The sequence below is a fragment of the Hemitrygon akajei genome, chromosome 2 (assembly GCF_048418815.1).
Source record: "Hemitrygon akajei chromosome 2, sHemAka1.3, whole genome shotgun sequence".
NCBI classification, from domain to species: Eukaryota; Metazoa; Chordata; class Chondrichthyes; order Myliobatiformes; family Dasyatidae; genus Hemitrygon; species Hemitrygon akajei.
Genome location: NC_133125.1, coordinates 175,529,483 through 175,545,572, shown reverse-complemented (window position 1 = coordinate 175,545,572; position 16,090 = coordinate 175,529,483). Strand labels below are relative to the sequence as shown.

The window sequence follows — 16,090 nt, the reverse complement described above, 5'->3', positions numbered from 1 at the left end:
TGCACTCTGGGGTGGATATTGAGGCCTCCAATGTTGCAACCACCTTCAATAATAAGGTATCAACTAGGAACTCGATGGAGTCCTTGGTAATAAGGTCAAACACCCACACTTGGTGGATTAAAGCAGTCCAGACCTTAAAGAACTTGAGCAAATTTCTCAACCATTATTTACCTTTGGAGAGTGAAGGTCCTGTCATATTTCGTAGAGAAGAGCGAGGACAGTCCCCTGTTTTCCTGTCCCTGTTCTTCTCTCTGCCTTGAAACCACATTAACAGCGATCCAACAATTCCTCTTGATACATGGCTGAGGGCAAATCCCTGCAGTTGCCACACACCCCCGCCCCCACAGGTCTGACCATGAGCTCACTGGTGTGAACTTGTTGTGATGCACAGTCACTTCAATTTTATTTATTCATTTGCAGGATGTGGGTGTCACCAGCTAAGCCAGCATTTATTGTCCATCCCTAGTTGCCCATGAGAAGGTTATGATGAGCTGCTGCCTTGAACCACTGCAGTCCCTGAGGTGTAGGTGCACTCACAGTGCTGTTGGGGAGGGAATTCCACGATGTTGACCCAGCAACAATGAAGGAATGGCGATATATTTACAAGTCAGGATGGTGACTGACTTGAAGGGGGATTTCCAAGTCGTGGTGTTCCCAGGAATCTGCTGTCCTCGTCCTCCTAGAAGATGGTGGTTGTGGGTCTGGAAGGTGCTGCCTTGTTGTTGCAGAGTGTTGATCTTTCCATTGCGTTTGGTGTGGTGCCGGGTGGTAAGCTTTCATTGGAATTGTTCACCATTCATTAACCACACTCTCCCCTTTAGGTCCTCTCTCAGAAGATCTGATCGTCATCAATACCATCTTCATCGGTTCCACCATCCAGCTCACGTGTAAGGTGGATGGGGATCCTCTTGAGTATCAGTGGTGGAAAAATGGAGTCCAAGTCTGCTGTAATGACCAGATGAGAGATGGCAACAGGACTCTCCTGATCCAGAATGATGCATGGCATGAGAGTGCTACATACATGTGTGTGGCACACAATCCAGTCAGCTCCGTCAGGAAGGATTACATCCTGACAAGACCTGGTAAGCTAGGTTTTCTGAGGGAACCTTTTCACCATCTTACGTTGGTGGGCTTTAGAAAACAATCGGTCAGCATTGCAGCTGAGATGGCCAAAGGAGAGCTGGAGTTCCTACAAGTGATGTGACATAGAAAGTTATGGGTCCGTCAGCTCTTTGAGTAATCAACTACTTCACACATCTCTTCCCTTTTCCAACGGCCCAATCTATCTTTCCAGCGCCTATGGCAGCTAGGTGTGAGTGTGAAAAGAGCGGACTCTGGTAACGCCAGCCTCTCTCTGCAGCTCAGGCAGGAGGAGTGAGCACTGGGTCAGAGCCAAGTCTTTCAGGAGACTCGGGCAAGGCCGGTGATTTTGGGCTGTGCAGGTGTGGAAACTGGCATCAGAAGCCTGACCTCAGCTGCAAATAGAAATAGTCTCAAGCGGAGCGGCCATTGATTGAGTGTGCCAGTGGCTCTGGCTCAACAGAATCCTGCATGAGCAGGTAAATGTGCGTTTAAGAAGAGGCGAGCCTTTTTTGGTGTGGAGTAGTCAAGATGGAATGCTACTGTCAGATGTGGGAATTCGGGATACCTGACGGTTTCCCTGATGACTGCATTCACAGGAAGTGCACCCTATTTCAGCGCCTGACTGACCGGGTCAAAGAGATGGAGCTGAAGTTGGATGTGCTCTGGATCATTCGGGAGGCTGGAGATATTACAGACGGGATTCTAGAAGAGATGGTCACACCCGGAGTGAGGGCTTCGGACAGCAGCTGTGAGTGGTTCGGAGCCTCGACGGGGAAGGGTGAAGTCGGGCAGTGTGATAGATACAGGGGACTCGATAGTTGGGGGGGACTGAAAGAGATTCTGTAGCCGCAGAAGAGACACCAGGAATGTGTGTTGCCTCCTGGGTGCTAGTGTCCATGATGTATCAGAGCGGCTGCAGGACATTCTTGAGGGGGATGGGGGGCAGTCAGAGGTATATTGTCACCAATGACATAGGCTGAAAATGGGAAGATGTCCTATGCAGTGAGTATATAGAGTTAGGAAAGAGGCTGAAGAGAAGGACCTTCGAGGTTGTAATCTCCAGTTTACTCTCTGTGCCATGGGCTGGTGCAGAGGACAGAGATTCAAGTTCTTGGATCATCTGGGGAAGGGGTGACCTATCAAGAGGGATGAGTTGCCCCTGAACTGGAGGGAAACCAATATCCTGGCTGGGAGGTTTGCTGATTCTACTCGGGAGGGTTTAAACTAGTTTTGGAGCCCCAGTTCAGTAAGGGAAGGATCAGATCAGCAGATAAATATCCAGAAAAGTATTGAAAAGCAAAATTGAAATAACAGGTATGATGGGCAGGATGGTTTGGTGTGTATGTTTAAATACTAGGAGTACTATGGGTAAAGATGAACTCGGAGCATGAATGGGACTATGATGTAGTCATTACCAAAACTTCTCTGGGAGGGGGGCAGGAATGGGTGATTAATGTACCAGGTTTTCAAAATTTCAGAAAAGATAGAGGAGTGGAGTTGCACAAATTGGGGATTATCACAGATGCACTCGAGGAGGGGTCAGATACTGAGTCCGTTGGGAATAGGAAGGGTGCAATCACTCCGATGGGATTGTATTACAGACCCCCAAACAGCTACCAGGACATTGAGGAACAGGAATGTAATCAGATTCAGGAAATATTTAAAAATGATGGGGTTGTTTTCATGGGGGATTTCAACTTCCCTAATATACTGTAAACTAGGACCTTGGTGTAAGAGATAGATAGATAGATAGATAGATAGATAGATAGATAGATAGATAGATAGATAGATAGATAGATAGATAGATAGATAGATAGATAGATAGATAGATACTTTATTCATCCCCATGGGGAAATTCAACTTTTTTTCCAATGTCCCATACACTTGTTGTAGCAAAACTAATTACATACAATACTTAACTCAGTAAAAAAAAATATGATATGCATCTAAATCACCGTCTCAAAAAGCATTAATAATAGCTTTTAAAAAGTTCTTAAGTCCTGGCGGTAGAATTGTAAAGCCTAATGGCATTGGGGAGTATAGACCTCTTCATCCTGTCTGAGGAGCATTGCATCGATAGTAACCTGTCACTGAAACTGCTTCTCTGTCTCTGGATGGTGCTATGTAGAGGATGTTCAGAGTTATCCATAATTGACCGTAGCCTACTCAGCGCCCTTCGCTCAGCTACCGATGTTAAACTCTCCAGTACTTTGCCCACGACAGAGCCCGCCTTCCTTACCAGCTTATTAAGACGTGAGGCGTCCCTCTTCTTAATGCTTCCTCCCCAACACGCCACCACAAAGAAGAGGGCGCTCTCCACAACTGACCTATAGAACATCTTCAGCATCTCACTACAGACATTGAATGACGCCAACCTTCTTAGGAAGTACATTCGACTCTGTGCCTTCCTGCACAAGGCATCTGTGTTGGCAGTCCAGTCAAGCTTCTCGTCTAACTGTACTCCCAGATACTTGTAGGTCTTAACCTGCTCCACACGTTCTCCATTAATGATCACTGGCTCCATATGGGGCCTAGATCTCCTAAAGTCCACCACAATATCCTTGGTCTTGGTGATATTGAGACGCAGGTAGTTTGAGTTGCACCATATCACAAAGTCCTGTATCAGTTTCCTATACTCCTCCTCCTGTCCATTCCTGACACACCCCACTATGGCCGTGTCATCAGCGAACTTCTGCACATGGCAGGACTCTGAGTTATATTGGAAGTCTGATGTGTACAGGGTGAACAGGACCGGAGAGAGTACGGTTCCCTGCGGCACCCCTGTGCTGCTGACCACCGTGTCAGACCTACAGTCTCCCAACCGCACATACTGAGGTCTATCTGTCAAGTAGTCCACTATCCAATCCACCATGTGAGAGTCTACTCCCATCTCCGTTAGTTTGTGCCTTAAGATCTTGGGCTGGATGGTGTTAAAGGCACTAGAGAAGTCAAGGAATGTAATCCTCACAGCACACCTGACCCCCTCTAGGTGAGAGAGTGATTTGTGCAGCAAATACGTGATAGCATCCTCCACACCCACCTTCTCCTTATATGCAAACTGAAGAGGATCCTGGGCGTGCCTGGTTTGTGGCCTCAGATTCTGTATTATCAGCCGCTCCATGGTCTTCATCACGTGCGACGTCAAGGCAACAGGTCTGAAGTCATTCAACTCCTTTGGTTGTGGTTTCTTTGGTACCGGGACAATACAGGATGTCTTCCACTGTCTGGGTACTCTTCTCTGCTCCAGGCTCATGTTGAAGATGCGCTGTAGTGGTTCTCCCAGCTCAGTAGCACAGGCCCTCAGTAATCGTGGGGAAACTCCATCCGGTCCAGCCGCCTTGCTGGTACAGATCTTCCTCAGTTGACCTTCCACCTGTGCAGCCGTAATCCTGGGCGTGGGCAAGGTCTCCTGTGAGTGGCTATTTTCCTGTGAGGGAAGTAAGCCTGGTGTGGATTTCTGCGGTGAGGATGAGATTGAGCTGTCAAACCTGTTGAAGAAGTTGTTCAGCTGGTTCGCTTCCTCCACATCTCCACTTATGTTCGCCCTCCGCTTTTAGAGGTTTAAGTATATCCAGGAAGGTTTCTTAAATCAGTATGTGGATGGTCCGAGAGGAGGGACTAATCCTCTCGCATTCTTCTAAATTCCAGTGAGTACAAGCCCAAAGCTGCCAAATGCTCTTTGTATGTTAACCCCTTCAGTCCTGGAGTCATCCTCACAAACCTGCTCTGGACTCTCTTCAGTGACAACACATCATCCTTTCTGAAATTTGGGGCCCAAAACTGTTGGCAATAGTCCAAGTGCAGTCTGACTAGTGTCTTATAAAGGCTCAGCATTGACTCCTTGTTTTTATATTCTATTCCCCTTGAAATAAGTGCCAACGTTGCATTTGCCTTTACCACAGTCTCAGCCTGTAAATTAACCTTTTGGGAGTCTTGCATGAGGACTCCTAAGTCCCTCTGCACCTCTTTTTGAACCTTATCCCCATTTATATAATAGTCAGCACATTTCCCAACACTGTATTCCGTTTGCCACTTTTGTGCCCATACTTTGAATTTGTCTAAGTCCTGCTACAATCGCATTGCTTCCTCAGCACTACCTACCTCTCTGCTGATCTTCGTATCATCAGCAGACTTTACCACAGAACGATTAACTCTATTATCTAAATCATGGACAAACAATATGAAAAGCATTCCCAATACAGACCCCCGAGGAACACCACGAGTCACCGGCAGCCAAGTAGAAAGGGCCTCTTTTATTCCCACTCACTGCCTCCTGCCTGTCAGCCATTCCGCTATCCATGCCAGTATCTTTCCGATAATGCCATAGGATTTTATCTTGTTAAGTGGCCTCGTGTGGCCAGGGGCGTATCCAGGGAAAATGGCGCCTATGGCAAGAACTGAAATTGCACCCCTGTCCAAACATCTGACACCCATCTTTTAGATAACTTTACCATAATATCAGCTCAAAAATACAAGTCAAGCTTGTTAATCTTTTAATTAACAAATTATGGCACTACACGAAAATTATAACTGCACCTTCCTTGCTTTCACTTATGCAAATTGGTCTATGATGTGATCAGTTTTTTCAGTTTCTTCTCTTTCTACACTCAGCAGAGCAAGATCACAGTGTCTGTCCTGACCCATGGGGGCTCTCAAATACGAAAGTATTAGTTTAACTTACTGAATGATCTCTCACAGCTGGCAATGGAAACTGTGATGGTTAGCATTATCTGAATAGCAAAGCGAAGATTGGGGAAGATGCTCTCATCTCCATACTGAACAATAAATTCAAGAAGCTCTTCAGGTCTTGATATTTTCATGTTGACCCGCCTTGATAGCAACATTCTGCAATCCAAAATTTCTTCATATAGCTGCTGTCCATCAACATCAGGGCTGTACAATTCACCCAAATTTTCACACTTCTTTAGATCGTTACTGTCAGCGCCGTAACACAGTCCCTCGACATCAAGAAGGATCCCAAACCTGGTGTCAGTGTCGTGCAAACGAGCGAACCTTTCGTCCATTTCTCTGTGAAGACGGTCGAGTGTTCCCTTCATGACTCTTTCCATTTCCTCCTTAGCTGTTAACCCAGCGTCTCTCGAGTTCTCATCAGCCATTCGTTTCTTTCGTCTCTGACATCTTTTAACTTCAATATTCCATTCTTGATAGAGATCGACTCCTTCTTTGAGTGACTCACTGACCAACACTTCTCTTTCATCATCAAAATGATCTCGGAGGGCTTTCAAATCCAGGGCAGCCATCATGGAAGTTCATGCTAGGATCCTGCAGCCTCTTTTGAATATGGTCAATGCAAATGAGTACTTTGTTCCAAAATCAGAAAATCGTAACTCAGCATGTGGTTGTACAGCTGCCTTGCATCATTTCTTGTTTCACTGGTTTTGTTTTCATTGTCTATCTTGTCCAGGAGAACTTGAGGTATCTCCTCAACGTACTTGTTGATGGGCTTCACTGCTTCTGTCCTTGCACTCCACCTGGTTTCAGACTCTGACTTAACAACCACAGACATGGGGTTTTTGAGTTTTTCCCAGCACTGTTGAAGGAGAGAAAAACACAGGGAGAGCTTCAATGGTTCCAAAAATGCAACCATCATTGTATCCTGCTTAGCTGCATGTACAGCCATCAAGTTGAGTTGAGTGATTGTCACAATTCACAAACACTATCAGGTTGTTTTTTTTCATTTATTCTTTGATGAACACCACTTCTGTGTCCAGCCACCACAGCAGCATTGTCATAGCACTGTGACTGACAATCTTGTAGCTCCATTTCATTCTTCTCTAGCTGTTTCACGATGTCTTCAGCCAAGCTCTCAGCATCCTTCTGGCTTATCTGAATAAGACCAAGGAAGGACTCTCTAACACAGACTGTTTTCCTTTCAAAATCAACTTCCACATACCTCACTACTTCTGACATCTGCTCACAGTGTGCCTGATCAGGAGTCGAGTCGAACATGAGAGCATAGTACTTTACGAATGCTTCTCAGTAAACTCTGGTGAACAATGGATGCCATCACGTGGATGAATTTGTTCTGGACACCCGGTGAAAGTCAAGACATGGATCCAGGATGACTTTCCAAATGAGTGAGGTGTTCTTTTATGACAGGGTCAAAGATGGCCAGTAGTTTCAGTAAGCCAAGGAAATTTCCCACATTGGAGTCATCATTCAGTTGAATTGACCTGTGTCCTCTCAAAGCAAGGTTCTGAGTCACAAGGAATTTTATGCAGTGAAGGATTCTCATCAAGACATCACAGCACGTGTCAATAACTCCTCTGTTTCCAGCTAAATTTCTTTCCACTGTGTGAAGCATTCCCAATGATTCTAGGCATTTTCATGAACACTAATCTTGCTTTCCACTGGTTGAATCCATTTTCCTGCTCCAATGAGGATTGATGGCCTGACTGGGAATAGAGAAGACAACAGATACAAAATGCAGATATTTTAGAAGGGGAATAGATCAGCCATGAGCGAGTCACTTCCTCACCATGACCGTTTCCCAATTTCTTCTTGAACCAAGTTTTGTTCATTGAGTGGTTATTTGTTGGTAGGAAAGGCCCCTCACTGTTCTGGAAATAGTTCAAACCCAGCTTTATTATTTCTGTTCTCAATGCTTCAGGCAGAATTGCTTTTCTAGTATCCTTGTCAAATTTAAGAAGTCCAATGTCATGCTGTTCAATCACCTCTGGTATGACAGTTCGAGGCTCTTTGACACCATCCAGTTCACTAGGTTCAGTGTTGTCAGGTTCAATCTTGTCAGGTAAAATCTCATCAATAAACTCACCATCACCACGACCACCATCAGCTTCCCCTCCTGTCATGTCCACATTCGCTGTGGCAGCCTCACTCTTAATCTCGGCATACTCAGATTTATCTGACTTGACTTCCTCCTCGGCTTGTGATGCATTTGTACTCAATCCACCTTTGGATTCCAACAAACTTGTAGCAGGTGCAGGCAACTCCATGGAGCGTGTTGAACTACTTGTTCCGGGCTTTTCAAAGAAGGGCATGAAGAACTTGCTTAACTTCTTGGCTTCCTCCACCTCCAACTTTCATCTCTTCCATCCTTCAGTTCCACTTTCTTTCTTCGTGAAGAAACGTTTCATGGTCTTCTTACACAATGCTCTGAAATAAAGCCATCCTAGTGCTTCTCACCCATGATAATCAAAGACAGATCATACATCTGAAGAAAATTCTTTTTTTCACTATCCGAGGATGGCTTGTCTGATTTTAAGAGAAACTGCTCAGTTGCGACCCCCCCCCCCCCCCTTTCAAGTGGCACTCAGGGCATGATACCTGCCATACCGTAGATATGCCACTGCATGTGGCACCTTATCAAACACTTTCTGAACATCCATGTAAATGACATTCACTGCCTCTCCTTTGTCACACCCTGCTTGTTACTTCTTTGAAGAACTCTAACAGAGTTGTCAAACAAGATTTCCCTTTACAGAAACCATGTTGACTTTGACTTATTTTATCATTAGTCTCCAAATACTTCAAAACCTCATCTTTAATAATAGACTCCCAACACTTTCCCAACCACTGAGGTTAGGCAAACTGGCTTATAATTTCCTTTCTTTTGCTGTCTGCTCTTAAAGAGTGGAGTGACACTTGCAATCTTCCAATCCTCTGGGACCATGAGAATCAAGTGATCCTGGAAAGATCATGACCAATTTAGAAACATAGAAAACCCACAGCACAATACAGGCCCTTCGGCCCACAAAGCTGTGCCGAACATGTCCTTACCTTAGAACTGCCTAGGCTTACCCATAGCCCTCCATTTCTCTGAGCTCCATGTACCTATCCAGGAGTCTCTTAAAAGACCCTGTTGCTACTGCTGCCACTAGCAGCTCATTCCATACACTCACTACTCTGATTTTGTTTTAAAAAAAGAAAAAAAAATCAACTTACCCCTGACATCTCCTCTGTACCTACTTCCAAGCACCTTAAAACTATGCCCTCTCATGCTAGCCACTTCAGCCCTGGGAAAAAGTCTCTGACTATCCACACGATCAATGCCTCATCTTGTACACAAGATAATTGCATCATCTTCTGCAGTCCTTAACTTTCTTTGTCAGCCGTGGTTGAACTGCAATGTTTCCGTATGAGATCCCCCATCAAATCTGTGCCAGATCACAGGACAACCCCACATCCCACCTAATTTCCCCTCTAATCTATTCTTCCACCTTTTTCCATCCACCCTAGAAGTAATTTACAGTCATCAGTTTGCATTCAACCTATGGAATATTGGAGGAAACTGCGTTACTGGGGAAAACCTACACAGTCCCAGGAAGAGAAGTAGCTTAGAAGACAGAAGGTAGTGATTGAAGGAACTTTTTCGAGCTGGAGGTCTGTAATGAGTGGAATTCCACAAGGATCAATGCTGGGACCTCTGCTGTTTGTAATGTGTATAAATGACCTGGATGAAAATGTAGATGGGTGGTTTAGTTAATCTGTGGATGATACCAAAACTGGAGTTGTGGACAGTGTAGAAGACTGGCAAAGAATACAGTGCAACTGAGATCAGTCGCAGAGGTGGGCTGAGAAATGGCAGATGGAGTTTAACCCAGATAAATGTGAGTTGTTACAGCTTGGTACTAGAATGCTGCCTGGTTTAGAAAGTATGTGCTATCTCAAGAGGCTGAGTAAACCTGGGTTGCTTTCTCTGGAGGCTGAGGGTAGGTCTGGAGGTTTACGAGATTCTGAGAGGGATAGATAGAGTAGACAGGGATTATCTCTTTCCCTGGGCTGAAATGTCTAATCCCACAGGGCATGCATTGAACGTGGGGCGGGGGGGGGGGATAGGTTCAAGGGGATGTACGAGGTAAGTTTTTGTTTAAACTCAGAGTTTTGGATGCCTGATATGGTGAGGGAGGCAAATACATTAGAGGCCTTTAGGAGAGGTTTGGATAGGCACGTGGGTATAAGGAGGATGTGGGGGGGGGGGGGGGTTGTCGAATTGGTGTTTGGATTTGTTTTTGCTGGTTCGGCACAACTCTTCTATCTATGGAGATACTTCTGCAGCTCCCTGGTGAGCACTACGTTAAATCAGTCTCCACTGTAACTCAAAGCAATCCAAACCCAAAAACTCCTTACAAACCGAGATTGGTTATTACATGGCTCGGTCATTAACACAGAATGATCAGAATCAGATTTATTATCTTTGTTTATCACGAAATTCATTGCTTTGTGGTGGCAATACAAGACATAATAAAAAAAAATAAGTTACAGGAAGAATTTATTAAAAATACTGGTGGGGGGGTTCATGCCCATGATGGAGCTGGTTGAGTCTGCAAGCTTGTAAGTTTTTTTCCAGTCCTGTGCATCCAGTCAAATGCTCTCCACAGTACATCTGTAACATACCATGTTTTTGTAAATGGATCAACCTGTTGGGCCCAGGATAGATCTTTGAGTTGTTGACACCCCCACTGGCAGTCGGGCAGGGGTGGCTCTATCCCCTGCAGTCCTGTGGATCAAGGTGTGTTGCTTCTGATCCCGTGCTGCGATCACACTGAGACAGGGAGGTGCGGCAGTACAGGGTGTCTGCAGCTTCTAATGATGGGCTGGGTGTTCCGTTGTTGATGACAGTGCACCAGGCTGCAACTGTTGAAACTAAATCCTTTGAAAACTTGGACTGTGGGTTTAGAAAGTTGTTGTACCAACTGCACCCTCTGCTGTGACTGTCCTTCACTGCAAATTGTGATGCAGCTGTGCAACGTTCCACTGGACGTGTCCCCGTCAGATGTGTGTCAATGTGCGAACTCGCTGTCAACTTACTGAGCTCTTTCACTTTCTACACTTTCAGATGCGGGATTTGGCAGCAGCCTTGTAATCTTGAACAAACATTTCACAGTGATCGGATGTGGACTAGTCTGGTATCTGATGTCCTCTGGAATGTAGGAGTAACTAACAAGATTACCCAGAATTCCATCACTTTCCAGGGAATTTGTTTACAGTGAAGACTTCCCACCCTGTGACTCACTGATACTTCAATTACCAGAAGTGTAGGGAAAACTCCAACACATACCCTCTGTTCCTGAATGGATTCTGCCAATTCTGGACTGCTTTAGCCCGGATTTTATCAGGTTATGCCATGAGCTCTCAAATACGGAAGTCCAGAACTTTATCTTGTGCCTGCTGCCACATTCCTTGTGGACTGACTGTATAGGAGCAGTATTGGGCCATTCAGCCCATTGAGTCTGCTCTGCCATTCCATCATGGCTAATGTATTATCCTCCCTCAACCCCAATCCCTGCCTTTTCCTGTAACCTTTGACACCCTTACAAATCAGGAAACTATCAAACTCTGCTTTAAATACACCCAACGACTTGGCCTCCACAGTCATCTGAGGCAATCAGTTCCCTAGATTCCTCACCCTCTGGCTAAGGAAACCCCTCCTCATCTCTGCTGTAACTGAACGCCCCCCTATTCTGAGTTTGTGCCCTCTAGCCTTACACTTGCCCACTATAGGAAACCTTCTAGTACCTTAGTTGCCCAAAGTCTCACCCAGGATTGACCCAACCAGTTAACCAGAGAGATCATCAGCACTTGGAACAGTACAAAGTCAGATGGACCATTCACCCTGCAATATTGTGTTGATTTTGATGCCAGTTTGTACTAAATGTTTCCTGTGCAGCATCCGTATCCCTCCGTTCTCCATGTTTCCCTCCATTCTCCATGGAGGGAAAGCTCCCTCAAAGCTCAAAGCTCCCTCAACTCCACTGAACTGCCTGCTTCTACTACTGTCCCTGGTTACCCATTCCAGGTACCTACCAGCTCCCGTGCAAAACTTGGCTATAACTCGAGTGTGAGGAAAAAGATGCTCTGAAATAGGATAAAAGAAAACAGCAGAGTAGATTGTAATTGTTCAGAGGCTGGGGGTGAGGAACAAATAGTCAGAATATCTGGGATTTTAAATGATTATTTTATACATTCTATGCAAAAATAATAGAACTAACAGGCGCAGATACACTAAGTGAGAAGGTATGTGTTGGTGTTGATTTTGGGTAAGTAAAGTGTAAAGTGTAAATATTAAATTAAGTGTAAATTGTAAATAAAGTGTAAATAGTAAATAAAGGTCTATAAAAGTAAATAAAGGTCTTTTCTTGCTGCTGCCATCTGGTAGAAGGTACAAGAACCCCAGGACTCGCACCATCAGGTTCAAGAATAGTTACTACTCTGCAACCATGAGGTTCTTGAACAAAAAGGGGTAACTACACTGTCTTACCATCTATTTAGATGTTCCCATAACCAAGTCTCACTTTAAGCAACACACACAAAATGCTGGAGGAACTCAACAGGCCAGGCAGCATCTAGGAAAAGAGTACAGTCAATGTTTTGGGTGGACTGTTATTTCCATAGATGCTGCCTGGCCTGCTGAGTTCCTCTAGCATTTTGTCCAGATTTCCACCATTTGCAAATTTTTTGTTTGTGATTGGATCTCAATTTAGGGACTCTTTATCTTGTTATTTCATGTTCCCGTTTTTATTTGTATTTATTTATATTTGCATTTGCAGTTTCTGCTACACTCTATTTGAATATTTATTTATTTAAATCTTACATCTGTCCCACAATGTGAGGGAGTAAAAATCTTTGTGTTATGACTGTCACAATGTACAGACATGTGAATTTATAAGTCTAATGGCTTGTAGAAAGAAGCTGTCCCATAGCCTGTTGGTCCTGGTTTTAATGCTGTGGTACCGTTTGCCAGGGGGAAGCAGCTGAAACAGTTTATGGTTGTGGTGTCTGGTGTCCCCAGTGATCTTCCAGGCCTTCTTTACGCACCTGCTGCTGTAAGTGTCCTCAATGGAGGGAAGTTCACATCCACAAATATGCTGGGCTGTATGTACCACTCTCTGCAGTGCCCAGTGATTAAGGTTGGTGCAGTTCCTGTACCAGGCGGTGATTACAGGCAGTCAGGATGCTCTCAAAGGTGTCCCTGTAGAAGGTCTTGAGGTGGAAGAGATGCTGTTGTGCTTTTTTTGCCACAGTCCAGGTGAGATCACTGGTGATGTGTATGCCGAGGAATTTGAAACTGTCCCATTGATGTTGATTGGTGTGAGCCTGTCTCCGTTCCTCCTGTAATCTGCGTTCAGGTGTTTTTTGGACATTGAGGGAGGGGATGTTACCTTGGCACCACTGTGCCAGGGTGTTAACCTCTCCTCTGTAGGCTACCTCATCACTGCTAGAAATAACTTGACCTGCTTGATCTTTCAATGAATCTTGATACAGTTACAATTCTATAGATTTGCTGATAAGCCCACAGGAAAAAGAATCACAGTGTTTTATGTGATGACAATTATGTACCATAATAATAATATTTACTTTGAACTTTGAAGGCTGGCAGCATATAGACGGAATTGGATCGAACACAAACCTGACCACAACCACGTAGAGTCACTGACCAAGGCCAGTGGTGTTTGAACGATCTGGGGCTATGATGGGGTGATCCCCAAACAAGAAATTCCCTCTTTTCTCATCCCTACCACAGTAATCCAAATTTAAGCAAGATCCAAATCCAGAAGCTGTGACATCACCAGACTGGCAGGGTCAGCCAATCCCATAAAATAATTAAAGTTCAAAGTAAATGTTGTTACGAAGGATGAACAACTCTGATGGGCAGAAGGGTACAGAGTTGCCTATGTCCCCCACCCCCAGGAGAATCACAAACTGTTACTGTTTCCACGTGTTCATGAGAGAGTAAGAGAGATAAAGGAAAAAACATGCTAGAACATCTGTTACTGATAACAGCCTGAGAGAGAGACATGTTTATCCACCATGTTATGGCTCCTGTAAGACTTATGGCTCCGGAGAGGGCTGTTTACTTGGTACCATTCTGTTCATTAAAATTCCTCAGTGGACAGCCGGAGTGGGCTGGTTTGATGGGCTAAGCCATTCAAAATTGATTGACACCTGAGACCCCGTGAGTAGGGATAAAAGTGAGGTCTGGGGAGACACCCCTCAGACACACCAGGAGACACACTAGTGAGCATCAGAAACCCATGAGAAGGTGTGGGGGCATCGGGGACCGAACGGATCGGTCAGGTTAACTCATAGTGTGATAGCGAGGCAGGTGGGGGCTTGTGTGTGTGTGTCCACCCTTGCCTGGGTGACGAGTCCACCACGGAAGAACGGTCTAGCTAAAGGACAGAGGGGTCATACCTGAATGGCCACAACAACTTGACGGATCAAGAACGTAAAGGAAGGTTTGACTGGCTTTTTTTTTCTCTCTCTCTCCTCTCTCCCCCCACTCTCTCCCTCCCTCTCTCTCTCCCCCCCATCCTCTCTCCTCTCTTCCCCCCTCTCTCCCCCTCCCTCCCTCCCTCTCTCTCCCCTCCTCTCTTCCCCCTCTCTCCCTCCCCCTCTCTCTCCCTCCCCTCTCTCTCCCTCCCCCTCTCTCTCCCTCCCTCCCCTCCCCCTCTCTCCCTCCCTCCCCTCCCACTCTCTCTCCCTCCCTCCCCTCCCCCTCTCTCTCCCCCTCTCTCTCTCCCCCCTCCCCCCCCTCTCTCTCTCTCTCTCTCTCTCTCTCTCTCCCCCAGAACCAACAACTACCTCAGCACGAATGAAATGAACTGAACTTTATATTTACATATGACAATTCATTATCCCCTAGACAACGATAGAGCTTGTTTATATTTGATTATTATTATACCCACACTTTTAGGTTTAGTATTGCTAACGTGTATTATCTGTATATTTGCATTGTTGATATTGATTTGTATATTTTACTAATAAACCCTGTTTGAAAATAGTACCACCAGACTCCAACAAATACTTCTATCTTTGCTGGTAAGACACCCAGTTACGGGGTACGTAACAATGTTATTAACAAAGTACATAAATGTTACCGTATTCAACCCTGAGATTCATTTTCTGTGGCATCATCAACAAATCGATAGAATAACAGGGTCAATGAAGGACCGCCCAACTAGGGTGTTCAACCAGAGTGAAGAAGATAACAAACTGTGCAAATTCAAAAAGAAGAAACAATAATAATAAATATTGAGAAAATGAGATGAAGTGTTCTTGATAGTGAGTCTGTTGATTGTGGGAACATTTCAATGATCAGGCAAATGAAGTTGTGTAAAGTTATCCCCTTTGGTTGGGGGGGGGGGTTTGACTCTTCCTCAACCTGGTAATAAAACTCCTGAGGCTCTTGTAGCTTCTTTCTGGTGGCAATAATGAAAAGAGAGCATGTCTTGGGTGGCAGGGGACCCTGATGATGGATGCTGATCTCCTGTGACAGCATTCAAAGGTTCATTTATTTTCAAAGTATTCAACTTTGAAATTCTTTTTTGCCTGGCAGTCATGAAACCAAGAAAAAAAAAGAAAGGCAGCACAATCATCAACCCCCAAATACCCCCTCCCCACACAAAAAGTGAATAAAGACGGAATAGGCACATCAACCCCCAAAATCGCTCCTCCTGCACAAATAAAATGAACAAAATGGAACAGGCATATTGACTGTTTAATGTAGATGTGCTCAGTCGTTGCGAGGGCCTTACCCGTGATGGACTGGGCTGTATCCGCTACTTTTAGAGGATTTTCCATTCAAGTACATTGCTGTTTCCAGACTGTGATACAGCCAGTCAATATACTCTTCACCACACACCTATGGGAGTTAGTCAGAGTTTTCAATGTCATGCCGTATCTCCACAAACTCCTCAGGAAGTAGTGGTTCTGCAGTGATTTGTTTCTAATTGCACTTGGGTGCTGGACCCAGGCCAGGTCCTCCAAAATAATAATACCTAGGAATTTAAAGTTACTGACCCTCTCCACCTCTGATCCTCTGATGGCTCATGGACCTCCTGTTTCCTTCGCCTGATGTCTATAATCAGCTCCTTGGTTTCTCGGCCTATGGCAGTGCTGCCATCAGCAAACGTGAACATGGCATTGGAGATGTGCTTAGCCAGACATTCATAGGTGTAAAAAAATGTAGAGCAGTGACCAAGCTGACAGCCTTGTGCTGCACCTGTGCAGGTAGAGAACATGG

General features: G+C 45.1%; 2 protein-coding genes across 6 annotated transcripts in view; one reads left to right on the top strand and one right to left on the bottom strand.

Moving 5' to 3' along the window:
• LOC140721452 (uncharacterized) overlaps window positions 1-1,076 on the top strand; it is a 60,796-nt gene extending 59,720 nt beyond the window's left edge. The window contains exon 9 of the mRNA XM_073036275.1: window positions 822-1,076. Within this exon, the coding sequence (XP_072892376.1) occupies window positions 822-842 (21 nt within the window). The 3' untranslated portion in view covers window positions 843-1,076. The remainder of the gene's footprint in view (window positions 1-821) is intronic.
• Window positions 1,077-15,235: 14,159 nt separating this feature from the next.
• Window positions 15,236-16,090, bottom strand: part of LOC140718694 (HEPACAM family member 2-like) — a 56,577-nt gene continuing 55,722 nt past the window's right edge. For all 5 annotated transcript variants that reach the window (XM_073032747.1, XM_073032766.1, XM_073032784.1 and 2 more), the window contains one exon: window positions 15,236-16,069. In XM_073032747.1, coding sequence (XP_072888848.1) covers window positions 15,953-16,069 — 117 coding nt within the window. In that variant the 3' untranslated portion in view covers window positions 15,236-15,952. The remainder of the gene's footprint in view (window positions 16,070-16,090) is intronic.